Source organism: Neofelis nebulosa, chromosome 17 (genome assembly GCF_028018385.1).
Source record: "Neofelis nebulosa isolate mNeoNeb1 chromosome 17, mNeoNeb1.pri, whole genome shotgun sequence".
In the NCBI taxonomy this organism is placed as follows: domain Eukaryota; kingdom Metazoa; phylum Chordata; class Mammalia; order Carnivora; family Felidae; genus Neofelis; species Neofelis nebulosa.
The window spans coordinates 26,788,295-26,803,018 of NC_080798.1; the positions used below are offsets into that span (position 1 = coordinate 26,788,295).

The 14,724-nt window shown below is 41.4% G+C and overlaps 2 protein-coding genes across 4 annotated transcripts in view; one reads left to right on the forward strand and one right to left on the reverse strand.

Moving 5' to 3' along the window:
- LOC131499080 (ATP-binding cassette sub-family C member 12) overlaps positions 1-12,440 on the reverse strand; it is a 174,680-nt gene extending 162,240 nt beyond the window's left edge. For all 3 annotated transcript variants that reach the window (XM_058706805.1, XM_058706804.1, XM_058706802.1), the window contains exons 1-3: positions 12,267-12,440; positions 3,225-3,367; positions 1,331-1,467 (exon numbers count right to left, since the gene is read on the reverse strand). In XM_058706805.1, the coding sequence (XP_058562788.1) occupies positions 1,331-1,467; positions 3,225-3,323 (236 nt within the window). In that variant the 5' untranslated portion in view covers positions 3,324-3,367; positions 12,267-12,440. The remainder of the gene's footprint in view (positions 1-1,330; positions 1,468-3,224; positions 3,368-12,266) is intronic.
- Positions 9,634-14,724, forward strand: part of LONP2 (lon peptidase 2, peroxisomal) — a 104,184-nt gene continuing 99,093 nt past the window's right edge. The window contains exon 1 of the mRNA XM_058706807.1: positions 9,634-9,972. Within this exon, the coding sequence (XP_058562790.1) occupies positions 9,740-9,972 (233 nt within the window). The 5' untranslated portion in view covers positions 9,634-9,739. The remainder of the gene's footprint in view (positions 9,973-14,724) is intronic.

A 14,724-nucleotide genomic window follows, 5' to 3' on the forward strand; every position in this document is an offset into this window, starting at 1 on the left:
CCGTGGACTGTGCATTCTGGGCAAGGCTAGCCACACCTTTGTCTACATGCTGGAGAGAGAAGGGACTAGGAAGGTGGGAGTCTGTACCAGGTATCACTAGATATGTGGGGCCATGTATGATTGCAGAGAAAGGGCAAGAATCTGTGAGCTGGTGCCACTATGCCCAAGGTCTGGTAGAAGCAGAATGTTTCTCTCAATGAGGCTGCCTGGGCGCACTTAAGCACCCACATTCTTTATTCTTGGTGGAGATAAGAGCCATTCAGTGGGAGTGATGTGGTGATGGGAGCTCAGGTTTTCAAAAAAATAGGAAAACAACTCCAGTTCGTTGATAAAATCTTAGCAAACGTGAGAGAGAAGATGGGATTGTTAATACAAAACAGAGTCCTTGTGGCAATTCTAGGATGATTCTAGAATCATTCTAGAAGAATGTTAAGGTCCTGTCCATAGACGATAAATAAATGAATATGTACCTGATTCTGTGCAGGACCCTGAAAGCAAGATTGTAGAAGTCAGAAAGACATTTGGGAATGGTTATTTTAAACTTTGATTTACTGGAGAAGGATACATTGAATTTCTTTAACTCATAAGTTTAAGGGTACCATCATAGGGCATTTAATAGCTCCTCATTTCTCTTAGAATGAAGACTAACATATTTAATGTGCCCTGTGGAGACTTATGTCCCTCTGCAATCTCATCTCATGCCATGCCCATCATCACACATGATTCCAGTGATTCTGGCCTCCTTCTCAGTTCCTGGACACATCATGTTGTATTCCTTTCACCTCAAGGCCAGGCATTTGCACATGCTGTTCCCTCTGCTCAGATCATCCTTCTTTTACTTTGGCCTGGTAAAATCATGTTTATCCTCCAGAGCACAGCTTAAGTACCAAGCACCTACCAAGTTGTCACTGTTTCAATGTCCCTCAGCACCGCCCACCTTCCCCCTCCCCCAAACTTCATAGCACTGTCTTCAAGCAGCTTGTAACCACATGTTTATTTATGAGTTTACTTGCTATTGTCTTTTTCCCCAGTGCGTGGCCCATGATGGGCAAGAATCATGTCTGCCTTGCTTAGTACTTTTCCTCTGAGGTCTAGCACAGTGTCTGGTAGGTTCTCAGTGAATCTTTGTTGGATGAATAAATAGATGAATGAAAGAATAAATGAATGAATGATCTGACTCTGCCTTCTGATGTGCCTCAGGCTGCTCTAGACTTATTTCGCTGTGCTGGTGACATGAAAGTTCAGACATCTTTGGGAGGGATGTATGTGTTTGTGTCTGAGGAACATTGTCATAATGGGTACTGCCCCTCACCTCCCCCTCAGAACTCACTGTGGCTTGGGACGGAAGGGAATCATGGTTCTCCAGGCAGCATCATACTTCCCCCAATGGAGCTCTGTTGCTGTCCCTCGTGTCTCAGGCTTCCTCACCTGCTGGCTCCAGGGGCTGTCTTCTAGGGTGTAAGTTTTCTTGGGAAAGAAAAACCAAAAGAGCATCAGTTTCCTGACCTCATACTGTCCTGGAGTGTTGGCCACCCAAGGATGATGGATCTTTCCACATCCAGCTGCTAGAGTCAGAGAATGACAAACACTGTATGATCTCACTTACATGTGGAACTTAAAAACAACACCAACAAAGAGCTCAGAGAACAGATCAGTGGTTGCCAGATGCAGGGGTGGGGTGTGGGCAGAATGGGTGATGGGGATGAAAAGACACAAACTTTCAGTTATAAAATAAATAAGTCATGGGGTTATAATGTATGGCATGGTTGATACAGTTAATAATACTGCCTTGTATGTTTTAAAGCTGGTAAGGAGTAGATCTTAAAATTTCCCATCACAAGAAAAAAGTTTGTAATTATATGTGATGATGGAAGTAATATTGTAGTGACCTTTTTGCACTATATGTAAATATTGAATAAATGTTGTACACTTGAAACTAGTAAGTTTCACATCAATTATACCTCAATTTAAAGAAAAAAATAAAAGAGGGGCGCCTGGGTGGCTCAGTCATTAAGCATCCAACTTTGGCTCATGTCATGATCTCACAGTTCATGAGTTCGAGCCCTGCATCAGGCTCTGTGCTAACAGCTCAGAGCCTGAAGCCTGCTTCAGATTCTGTGTCTCCCTCTCTCTCTTCCCTCCCCTGCTCACACTCTATCTGTCTCTCTCAAAAATAAATAAAGATTTAAAAATTTTTTTAAATAAAAAAAAAGGTTGCTGGGTTGGGAATAAGCAGTGGGCCAGGAGTTAGGACAACTGAGTCCCCGCCTTGGGTATGCCCTACATTCACTGGGTGCCTCTGGACAGGTCACTCTACCTCCCCATTTTTTTTTATCTGTGGTACACAGTGTAGACAAGAATAAAGGGAGCTATAGTTAGTTACCCACATATTGTGACACCAAGTTGCCCTCTGAGAGTAAACCTACCAAAAAGAAATCAGTAAGTAAGAAAGTAAGCCCCAAACATTACATGTGACCCTTTTGATAAAGTGGGAAACAGGGGCATCTGGGTAGCTCAGTCAGTTAAGTGGCTGACTTCGGCTTAGGTCATGATCTCCAAGTTCTTGGATTCGAGCCCCACATTGTGCTCTGTGCTGACAGCTCAGAACCTGGAGCCTGCTTCGGACTCCGTATCTCTCGCTCTCTGCCCCTCTCCCACCTGTGCTCAGTCTCTCTCTCTCTCTCTCTCTCTCTCTCTCTCTCTCTCTCTCAAAAATAAACATTTTTAGAAATTGATAAAATGGGAAACAACTAAAATAAAAAAGAATATTGTCTTTAGGGCTTCATATAGGATAAATAATAGTATCTTAGAAGCATAGTAAGGGATTGATGAGAAAAGATCTGGGACAGTGTTTACTTCAGGTAGGGAAAGCTGGGGAATGAAGTCGGGGAGAAGATCAATAGCTGGATGTGATTGTTAAGGTCCAAGGTGGTGAGTTGTTGATGGGTTTACCGGTGCTTATTGTATTATTATAAGTAAATATATAGATAAATAGGCAATAGATAGATAGATAGATAGATAGGTTATAGGTAGATAGACAGACCAAGAGGGTGTGTCATGACCAGAGAGTACAATTCATCTAATTGTGAAGCCTGAGATCCATTAAAAGAAATCAAGGTGGTTGAATAAATATGGGACAAAATTTTCTAACCTAATTCGTGACCATTGAGAATACCCTGTCAATTCAGTTTCCTGGTATTTTGATGCAAAGGAGACCTACTTACATAGCTGAGTCCTGAAACCATGTCATCGCTCATGTCCATGCCAAGATTCACGAGGCCACCAGAAGACCTGGGGACCCAGTATATCCTCTTCCTGGTCATTTTCAGCTCTTCTGCCAATCCTTCTTTTCCAAGAATCAGAGAATCTGAAAAGGCAGCAGGTAAGAGCAGCTTAGATTCAGCCCTGAGCAGTCAGGAGAGGGGGACATCCCCCTGCAGGGAGTGTGCCAGGGTCATGCAGAAGGTTGGGCCACTGACACAGCACCTGCTCTTCCCTCTTCCTGGAATGGCTCCCTCTTTTTAAACATCTACTGAGGCTTAAGATCACTTAGGGAAACCTTTTCTAACCACCCACTCCCAACCCTACAACCTAGGGCCAAGCTTGCTCATAGAACCATGCTTCTTCTCTTACCCCAGTTTGTAATTAAATATTTGTGTGAATCGTTATTTGTTCAGAGTTCATTTCCCGCTCTAAATAGAGAGCCTCACAAGGACAGGGACATGTCTGTTTAGCTCACTATTGAATCCTTGGAGCCTGGGAGAGTGCTAAAAGGATCACAGGTGCTCAGTAAATAAAGGATAAATGGATGAGTAAATAAATTTAAAAAATGCAATTTTGCCATTTTCTGACTCTCAGTTTTCACAGAATCAGGGGATTGGAGCTGGACATAATTTAGGAATCTTAAATAACCCAAGGTATTTTAAAAATATATTAAAATGCGGGGGCACCTGGGTGGCTCGGTGGGTTAAGCATCCGACTTCAGCTCAGGTCATGATCTCGCGGTTTGTGAGTTTGAGCCCTGCGTCAGGCTCTGTGCTGACAGCTTGGAGCCTGCTTCGGATTCTGTCTCCTCTCTCTGCCCCTCCCCCGCTCATGCTCTGTCTCTCTTTCTCTCCCAAAAATAAACATTAAAAAGAAAAAAATATAATAAAATATATTAAAATGCTTTCCATTTTACCTTTCTGAGTATGTGACTCACTTCCAGAACATCCATGTGCCTGGGTTGGGGGAGGGGATGGCAATTAAGAATATTTCTGAAGGAATGGAAAAAGAGAGTATATAACAGGGTATGACCAACAGGGCCAGCATCATGGGGTATGACCAGTGCCTTACAGAGCCTTATATTCAGAAAGGCCCAGGCTTAGCTAAGGCTCTACTGTCACTATCTTGAAATCCTTAATAATTTGGAACAAGGAGCCCCACATTTTCATTTGGCACTGGATCCTGCAAATTATGGAGCCTGTCTTAGGGTTCAGATACAGCTCTTGACATTGAAATATTGGATTGTGCTTCGAGTAAGTAGACTTGCACACTACCCAGTCTTGGGAGAAGAATTTTCCAAATGCCTTTATTCCATTCCCTCCCATCCCACTTCCTTTCAGCAAATCACAACCAGAACTGGTGGATTCCATTTCTGGAATTCTGCTATAGACCATGCAAGACAGGGTCCCCAGACGGGGGGCATCAGGGTATGAGATATGCTTGCCATGTGACGCTATAAGTGAATCTCTCAGGGATGATGGAAATGAACAAAGCGAGAGAAGGACATGTTTTGGGTAAGAGAGAGTGTCACACAATTTGTTTAAGACTCTGGGAAGAAACAAGATTTCTGACTGACATGAACCAGCCTGGAACACAGACACACTACAGTAAAATTGGTATAATTCAATAGAAGTCCCTGGGGATCGGACCACAGTGTATTGCAGTACAGTTCATTCACTACCTAAAGATTTCCAGGGGAGGGAATGGCAGGAGGCAGGGAGTGGAGGCAACAAATTCTAGATTGCAAGTCATGAGCTGGCAAGGGGCTGCATCATTGGCGTGCCAATAAATGTTTGTGTCTGTACCAAGCTACCATTGCAATTGGTGAATAAGTGTAGTTCCAACATGAATGCACCTCGACATTTTGCTTTATGTTAATAAGTAAGAGGAAAATGAAATATCAAGATGTATGAAAAGGGTCACACCTAATTTCTTTGTTTAGTCTCTAAGAACCATGTTCTCAAATAAATAAATCAGATTTTCTGTCACCTTTCTGCTTAGTATGATCTGCCAATCTGTTTTATTTTTAAACACCTGCAGAGAGATACACTGAGGATTTCAAAGGTGTGACCCTTTTCTATACAGCATTTGTCCAGGAAACTAAAAACAGGGAAAAGTAAACCAAATGGAAATTAATGAAATGCAAACGTGTACAATGGATATATGTTTGCAGAACACAAATTGTTCATCTTAACGTACCTGGACCTCTGCCACACATTAGCATGGGCCACCCTCCAATGTGATGAGGGCCACCTCTGCTTCCTTGACTGGCCAGGGGGAATTCCTTCCAGAACTTTCTTTGGCAGTCCTTGAGAAGTCAGTGGCCTCCCAATTTCCTCTTGGGAAGAACCAGAGTGGAAGCATATTCAATCTGATTAGTGGCGAGACCACCACTGTGGTCAGGGTAGGGACCAGGATGTGATGGGAATAAAAACAGAGAGGAAACAGATGTTCGACCCCTGTATTCTCCCCATTTTGGGGGGGGGGGGATGGGAGAGCCATGATTATGAACTTGGTTTAGACATGGGCCATTTGCATATGATGAAACAGTTTGGGAACAAGGCAGTGGGGGGGGGGTGCACAGCAGCAAGGTAACCTGTGGCAAGAGCTTTCTGGAGGAACTGACTTACTTCCTCATTGTGCTTCCCACGTACCCAGCAGGATGTAGTGTCTAAGGCCAGAGGATACACCAGTGGGTAAGGAAAGTGCCCAAGGCAAGGAGCAGAGGCACCTGCAAGCCAGGCCCCAAAGAGGTTTAGATGATTAGACCTTCCTCCTATACCTCTCTTTTCCAGTCCATTCACACCCTGTGCTAGTCAACTTTCTCTGCCCCAAGGTTTATTCCCTTTTGCTAGTTCCAATAGCTTCCAGAGGAAATCGTCCCAGCTGCTGAGTCCCCACATCCCAGTACCTGGCCTTCTCCTCTGTTCCAGCAACTAGGAAGCTCTTCCCCACCTTGATGTTTGCACTAGTCCTAATCTCTACCATGAACATTCTCCTTCCAGCTCCTCGCAGAGCTGGTCCATTCTCACCATTCCAGTCTCAGGTCAAACACCACCTCCTGGGAGTAACCTTGCCAGACCTCCCTACTGAACACTGAAGTCCTCCTCCTATCACCTTCTACATAGTTTCCTATTACATTTCCCTTACTTATCAATTTCTGGAATGGCCATTTCTTTCTTTGTTGGCTTATTTATTTTCTGCCTACCTCACTAGAATGTAAGCTCTTTGAAACCAGGGACCGTGTTTGTCTGTTCATTGATGTATCTGTGAATCTAGTGTACAGTGCTCAGCATACAGTGGATGCTTAATAAATATTTGATGGAGGAGTGCCTGGGTGGCTCAGTAGGTTAAGCATCCAACTTCAGCTCAGGTCATGATCTCATGGTTCATGGGTTTGAGACCTGCGTCATGCTCTGTGCTGACAGCTCAGAGAGTGGAGCCTGCTTCAGATTCTGTGTCTCCCTCTCTCTCTGCCCCTTTCCCCACTCATGCTCTTCTGTTTCACTCAAAAATAAATAAACATTAAAACATTTAAAAATAATAAATAAATGTTTTGATAGATAAATAAACAATGTAGATGTAGAGTCTTTCAAAGAAGGAGCCAGGAAAGCCACAAAGTCACTAAAGACCTCACATTTAGAGTCCTGATGCTTTCCCAGGTGGGCTGACACATCCATCACAGGAATATAATCATAGGATTAAAAGAAAGTATTCATCAAACAAGCAATTTAAACATGGACCTATTCCCACTGCAGTTTCTATAGTGCAGTGTGAATTTGTTTAAAAAGAAAAATCCTTGGGGCACCTGGATGGCTCAGTCGGTTAAGTGTCCAATTCTTGATTTTGGCTCAGGGCCATGATCTCTTGGTTTGTGAGTTCAAGCCCCAAGATGGGCTCTGCAACAACAGCGCAGAGCCTGCTTGGGATTCTCTTTCCCTCTCCCTCTGCCCCTACCCTGCTCACACATGCTCTCTCTCTTTCTCAGAATAAATAAACTTTTTTTAAAAAGATAAATTCAGTGATTATGTGAATACAATACCAATTTTGTGTGTTATTCTTGTTATGGGGCAGGAGTATATGTGTGCAAGTTAAAAGCATTAAACATAAGTGTCTGAGATATTTATCACAAAGTTTATCAGATAGTTTTTAAATTTCTTTGTTAAAACACTAAGAGCCTCAAAAAATCTAACCCAGCCATTCAGGGTCTCTGCAAACTGCCTAATTTCAGTTTAAAACTGCCAGGCTTCTCTGTCCGATGATTCAAAAAAATCCTGAGCATATTCTAATAGAGTGGGATAAACCTCACAACCATCTTCATAGGATTCTGTATAATTAGGAGTATAACTTGATGGGTAAAATTCGGAGCGTTCACAGACAGCATACAGCAGCCAAAATGGTCTCTCGAAAACGTAAACTGGAAAAGTTATTCTGCAACTTGGAACTGCCAGTGGCTTATGTCAGGCTTAGAGTAAGACCTTGACTTCTTTCTAGACTCCCTAACGAATCTTTTTCCTCTTACATTGCCCTCCTGACCCTGCCCACTTCTGTTATCCATACCACAAACCCTCACTCTCAATGAATTTCAGGAGAAGGTTCTGTAAATATCCAAAATTCATTCCAGCCACAAAGTCTTTGTGTTGCTTCTTTGGCCTTGAAACAGCACCCCCTGGACCCTCACCCCCTGAGGTTTGCATTGCTACCTCCCCAAGCATGGGGCCCAGTTGAAATGTCATCTGTCCAGAAAGCCCTTCTCTAACCATCTAAAGGATTTATCACCATCCGAAATTATTCTCCTTGCTTATTGTTTGTTTCCCTCACTAGAAGTTCAACTCCATGAAAACAGTAACCTTGTCTGTCTTATTCACTGATGTATCCCCAGCACCTAAAGTAGCATCTAGTACCTGGTAGGTATTCTAATATTGCTTAGTGAGTATATGAAAGAAGGTAGGATAATGTCAAAGAAAGAGCTGTGGGCAGGAGTGTTCAAGTTCCTGCATTTCTGTCTCCACCATAGCAGCCTGTACACCTGCCTTCTCCTTTCCCTTATCTGCGGCATACACAGAAACATACAGTTCCACCTGCCCTGTATCACACTCAGCCTTCTATGGGGCTGTCCCCTGGCCAAGAGATGCGTGAGGGTATAAACTTGTCTTATGTCATACTCTCCACAGTTAGCCTAGGGCCTTGCACTTAGCAGTTCCTCTGTGAATGTTTGTTGATTTGAATGAAATTTCAATTCTCTCTTGGATTCTAAGAGCAGTGCTGGACTTCATAGTCAGGGAAAATTTTCCATCTGCAACCTACAGCCAAACCCAAGTAAAATCCCAACATGAAGAGGCTCCTAATGGCCAAATTTGAAACAATTCAAGCAATGAAACACATGATACTACTGGGTTATAACCCATTAAAAAAATCCATGAACTCCTACTAACATAAAAAAATTGAATAGGTAAATAATGAGGGAGATGTGCAGCTTTTTCTTACAGAATTCCAATTAATACACATAATATTAACTCCCCACAACATATTTATTACTTATAAAGAGAAAAATGCTAACTTACAATAGGGAAACCTGGCAGATATCACCTTTACCAGGTAATCAAAGTTAAAACCACCATTAATAATACATTTCAATCATCATGTATCACCAAGAAGGCCACATCTCTTCTGTAGTCTTTCTGCAAAAACAAGTATAATGTTGATCCCAAGAAAACATCAGATAAACCCCAATTGAGGGACATTCTATAAAATAATGGACCAATGCTGTTTAAAAGTATCACGGTTTTAAAAGAAAAAAGAAATATATATATATATAGATAGATATAGATATCTATCTATCTATATATATATGTGTATATATATAGATAGATATATAGATGGATATATCTATCTATATATACACACACATTTAAGGAGACATCACAACTAAATGAAAAGTGATTTTTCTGGGATCCTGGACCAGAAAAAGGACATAAGTGATAAAACTAGCAAAATTTGGATAAGCTCTACTCATTAGATAACAGTGATGTTAATTTTCTGATTATTATAATTGAACGGTGGGAACTTTTTATTGCAACGTTTAAAAAAATCTAATATCAATTCGAATGAAACAGTAAAAACATTTCAAGTAGGTACAATTTAAACACGATCTTCTCTCTAGCTTGAACACCGGGGACAGCCCTGTGGCTGAGCCTCAGGAGAGACTGTTAGAGCAAGCCTGGAGAACGAGGGTCTCACGGGGCTGGAGTGCGCCTCTCTTTGTACACTTACGGCGCGCACCAGCCGAGCGACTCCGGGAGGGGGCGGTGCGATGCTGCGGGGTTTGACACCGGGGGCGGGCCGTAGGGCGGAGCCGGAAGCAGCGGCGCGCAGGCGCGCCGACGGCTGGGAGCTTTGGTTGGGGTGGTGGGGCTAGTGCCGGTTGCTGTGTCCTGCTCCCTTTGACGCCCCCCTAGCGCGAATAGCCGTCGCCATGTCGTCGGTGAGCCCTATCCAGATCCCCAGCCGCCTCCCGCTGCTGCTCACCCACGAGGGCGTGCTGCTGCCCGGCTCCACCATGCGCACCAGCGTGGACTCGGCCCGCAACCTGCAGCTGGTGCGGAGCCGCCTGCTCAAGGGCACGTCGTTGCAGAGTACTATCCTGGGGGTCATCCCCAACACGCCCGACCCGGCCAGCGACGCGCAGGACCTGCCGCCGCTGCACAGGTAGGCCCGGCTGCCTCCCGCGGTGGCGGCAGCGGGCGGCGTGGCCTCCTCTCTGGACTCCGGCTCAGGCCCGGTCCGGCCTCGGGGCGCAGGGGCAGCCTTCGCGGTTTAGTCTATCTCTTCAGTCACCTCCCATGTGAAATGGGGATGACAGATGTCTGACCCATGAAGTAGTGAAAACTATGCAATTAGCTGCCACTGTTAATTTAGGTTCTCCCCTTCGCCCCCCAGATCCTCAGACTCCTAAGCCAGTGCTCTTAACTTTCCGGGCCCCCTCCTCTTATCCTTCCCTCCCTTACTCCCCGTCGTTTTTGTTGGTGGTGGTGGTGGGTTTTTTGTTTTTTTTGTTGTTGTTTTTTTGCCCTCTTAAGTGAGACACTTGGTACTCCACACGCTTTCTCTTTTTCCTGTGCTATCGTAAACTGCACTACCCTTTTCATTGATTTTGGGGTACCTCTCTTCCACACTATTTGTCTGCCTCTTGTCTTTTCCCCTCAGTTCCTACCCACGTTTTCCCTTGTCTGCCTTTCTGAAACTTTCTCATATTCTCATAGCTTCTCATTTCGGACACCCCAGCCTTGCCACTAGATTGCCCTACACCATGGCCTTAGTTGTGTGACTTTGTGTTTTTGTTTTTTTAGTTGTGTGACTATGACACACAACCTGTGCCTATTTCTTCCTCTGTATTTTGGAAACTAACAGCATTCATTTCTTGGGTGTGTTATGAATACTAAATGAAATAACCTTTGTGCCATGCTTGATAGTAGTCCAGTACTGTAGCCACTAAACACATGTGACTAGAGAGCACTTGAAATGTGGCTCGTCCAAATTGAGATACTAGAGTGACCAATTGTCCCGGTTTGTTGAGGACTGAACTAGTTCCAGCAGTGAAAGTCCTGTCTCCCAGGAAACACCTTGAGTCCCAGATAAACCAGTATGATTGTGTGATTAGTCACCACAGATGTGCTTTAAATATACAGTACACACTAGAGTTTGAAAACTTAGTATGGAAAATGTTTCGCTGACTAATACATTTTACATCAATTAAATGTTAGAATGGTAGCATTTTAGCTGTTTGGGGTTAAATAAAATTTAGTATTTCACCCATTTCTTTTTACTTTTTAATGTGGCTACTAAAATTACATATGTGGCTCATACTATATTTCTATTGGATAATGCTGGGATATAGTATATGCTCAACAAATGCTATTCTCTTTAAACACACCTCCCCAGCCCCTGCCTCCTATCCTTAACTCTGCTTGAGATGTTTTTAATTTAGAGCCCTTGTTTACCTACTTGAGTTACTCCTTTTTAAAGTTAGGGATTGCAGACTGAACGATTTTGAGAATGTTAGGAATGCCTTATTTTTATCTAAAACCTTTTGACTATATATATTTTTAAAAGGAGAGTCCATAACTGTCTGCATCTCTGAAAGGAGACTGCTATCTCTCCCCTCCCAAAACAAAGCAAAACAAATGAACAAAAAACCTGTAACAGTCTCTTATTAGCCCATATTGTAAAAACCTTGCATTTCTCAAGCACCAAAAACATTTTGGCTTCCATCTGATCTGCTCCTTTGGTTATTGCTTGCACGGAGTTGGATACTTTTCAAGTTTCATTAAACTCTGATAAATTGTGTTGGATTCTATTTTCCCTACATATGACCCCATCCTTAAACCTGTGGTTATACCACAATTTTTGCTTTCTCTGCCCAGGCAATTTGATTGCTTGTTGAGGCAAGAGTGCTCATGATTAGATTTTTTTGTTTTATTTCTGTACATATGTATGGTGATTACCCATGGGTACACTGAATTTCAAAAGTAGATTTAGTCATATTTTAGGTTGTTGGTATATTCTGGGAAGATTTTGGATGTTTTTAAATTTCTTTTATGTAAATCCCTCCAAAACATCAATAACTAAATTTTCCTGCTTAGAAGTAATCATTAACATATTCAGATAATATGTAATATGATCCTTGATGTTCAAATTGCTGCCTTTGTTTTAAATTAATAGCAGTATTGTTTTATTTACGTTATAAAACATACACTGAAGATTCTTCCTAGAATTCTAGCATTATAAAGACCATCTTGTTATCCTAAAAATATTGTTTGCTACTTGAAAAATCTATCTAGAAAGATTGTACTGCATTCCTTAGCATTAGCCTCCAAGGTCTTTTTTCTCTAATATGACTTTTCAACACTCTTTAAAAATTTTTAAAAGCCTCACTAGTGCAAATAATTGAGTTACCCATAACATTACTGTTTCAATACATAAATCTGTCCTTCCTCAGTTACCTGCTTTTCCAGATGTTAGTAGTACCCAAAGGGGAGGCCAGGTGCTCTACTCCTGTCTCTTGTTTCCTTGAGACCATCCAGGTGACATTGCCTCAGTCTTCAAGGAGCAGCAGAAGTAATTTGTTCCCCTGTGTTCCTTGTCACACAAAGTAGCAGAGCCAGATGTTGACTTACCTGAACAACTTCCTTTACTGTTTTGAACAGGACAGTCCCTTTCTATATGTTAGTATGTGGGCATGTTACCTGACACAGGAGCCTTTTTAAAGGAGGAGCTTTGGATTATCCATACAGGTTAGAATTTGGCTCTTACGCCACCTCAGGGCACCCTGCTTGACTGAACTTGAGTGAGCCATTGTTTCCTTAGTGAAGATGGATTATAACTTAGCACTACCTATACACTGTCCTTTCATGCATTTCAAGATGGTCATCCAGTTTTCTTCCAGCCTTACATTCTTCAGGATATGTGACTTCACTTCCTCAGAGTGCTGATTTCTCAGTCCCTCTTCATTTTTTGGCTTCTTCCTCTGAGACTGCAAATTAGTTTCACTGGCATTTGTCTCACAAGAAATAAATTCTTTTATATATAGCAGATGTACAGTTTCTTATTTTGGGTCAACTCTTTGTCCAGGCATTACTCCTATTTTTATCTGTTAGCATTCTTAGGTATTTAGGAAATATTACCTGATGATCCTAACATTTTAAAATTTAATCTTTTATGTTAGCAAGTATGTAATGGATAGCTCCACTTAGATTTTCCTAATCTGCAGTTATTCTTTTTAAGGAAAGTGTCTATAAGTGGCGTTTCTTAAATTCAGAAATGAAGTTCTTAATTTACCTTTTTTAAGTAATCTCTGTGCCCAGTGTGGGGACTTGAACTCACAACCCTGAGATCAAGAGTCACATGCTCTGTTGACTAAGCCAGCCAGGCACCCCCCAGAAACGAAGTTTTAATAAAGGAGTGAAAACCAAAAGTCCTGTAGTAACAGAAGTCTCATCTGTTGTAGAACTTGGAGCTATCCTAATAGACTTCTTGTTTTTAAATTATTAATCATGATGATGAGTTTTGCCCAAAATTAACAAATATTCAAGATTATAAGTAGGGTGAAGACAAGCGAAAACTAGAAAGATGTCCCAGTTGTTCTTTCCCAAAGAAGTATAACTTTTGATTCCAGAGTTTTGGTAGAAATGCTTACCTTGATGAATCAAGGGTAATTAAGATGTAAACAGGAGATATTAAATAATAGCTGTGCTTTCCGGTATCTTACCTACTTAGAAGCTATGTTAATAAATATTTATTTGTACTTATAATTGGTACAAATTTACATTGTCCATTGTGGTGCTTAAAGTAAAATTTGTCTTAAAACCTAATTCAGGCCCCCTATGCAGTGTTGCCTATGCAGTATCTTTGTAATCATGGATAATTAATCTGTTTACCCTTTTGAATCTCTGTTACTAATTTATAATAAGGAAATAATGCTGCCTTCTTCACAATAGTGAAAGGCAGTATATAATGAGATAATACTTATGAAAGGCTACAGAGCAATAAAGCTGTATGTTGGAGTTATTATTTTTCCCCAAATAGGTGTAGTTTTATATGTAAATTTCACAAATGGAGATTGGGGGAGAAGGGAGGGGAGGCCCCATATTCTTTCAACATGGCCAGAACTAAACAAGTGTCATTACAGAAAAAGATTTGGAAGATTGAAGATTCCAATAAAGATGGAGAGCTTTAAAGTAAAAAAAAAAGAAAAAAGAAAAGAAAGCGGTTGGCATATAAACCAGAGTTTGGGTATTTACACAGTATACTCATCTTAGAAAACTGTAGTGCTGCTTTTAGGTTTTCCCACCACTACAGTTGATAGTTCTCAAATATTTTTGGAACTCTTAAATTATCTAGGTCCGTTTTCAAAGTACATAAATCATACCCATCCTAATCAGACTTTGTTTGGATGAAAACAATATTTTACAACTCTGAAAGGAGGTCCCAGTTAGGACTTTCAAAAATTCTTTGAACTATAAAATATCACAGTAATTAAAGTGTGGATTTACAGAGCTACTACCTAAAGGGAAGGAACACTACTCATTTGAATGTATGAAAATCAGAATGTTGCCTTTTGGTCAAGCCTAATAAAGCAAATATTAATAGAAGAACTAGAATATTTAGAAAGATGACTGACTTAATTCAAAGCCTGTTATCATAGTAGGAAAATATTAGATTAAATATTTTATTTACTTATTACCTATATATGATTAAACTATTGCCCGAATACAATAAAACTTGTCTAAAATAACATTAAACATGGTCCTTTTTCACAAGAGCTTTCCACCCAAAATGTCTTTCACCAGGTACTCTTTCTAGCCACCTATCATTTCACAGATCACGTTTTTTCTTTAAAAAGGGTACATTCTAGTCAGCTATAAGTGATTTAAAGTAAAACCCAATTAACAAATGTAAAAC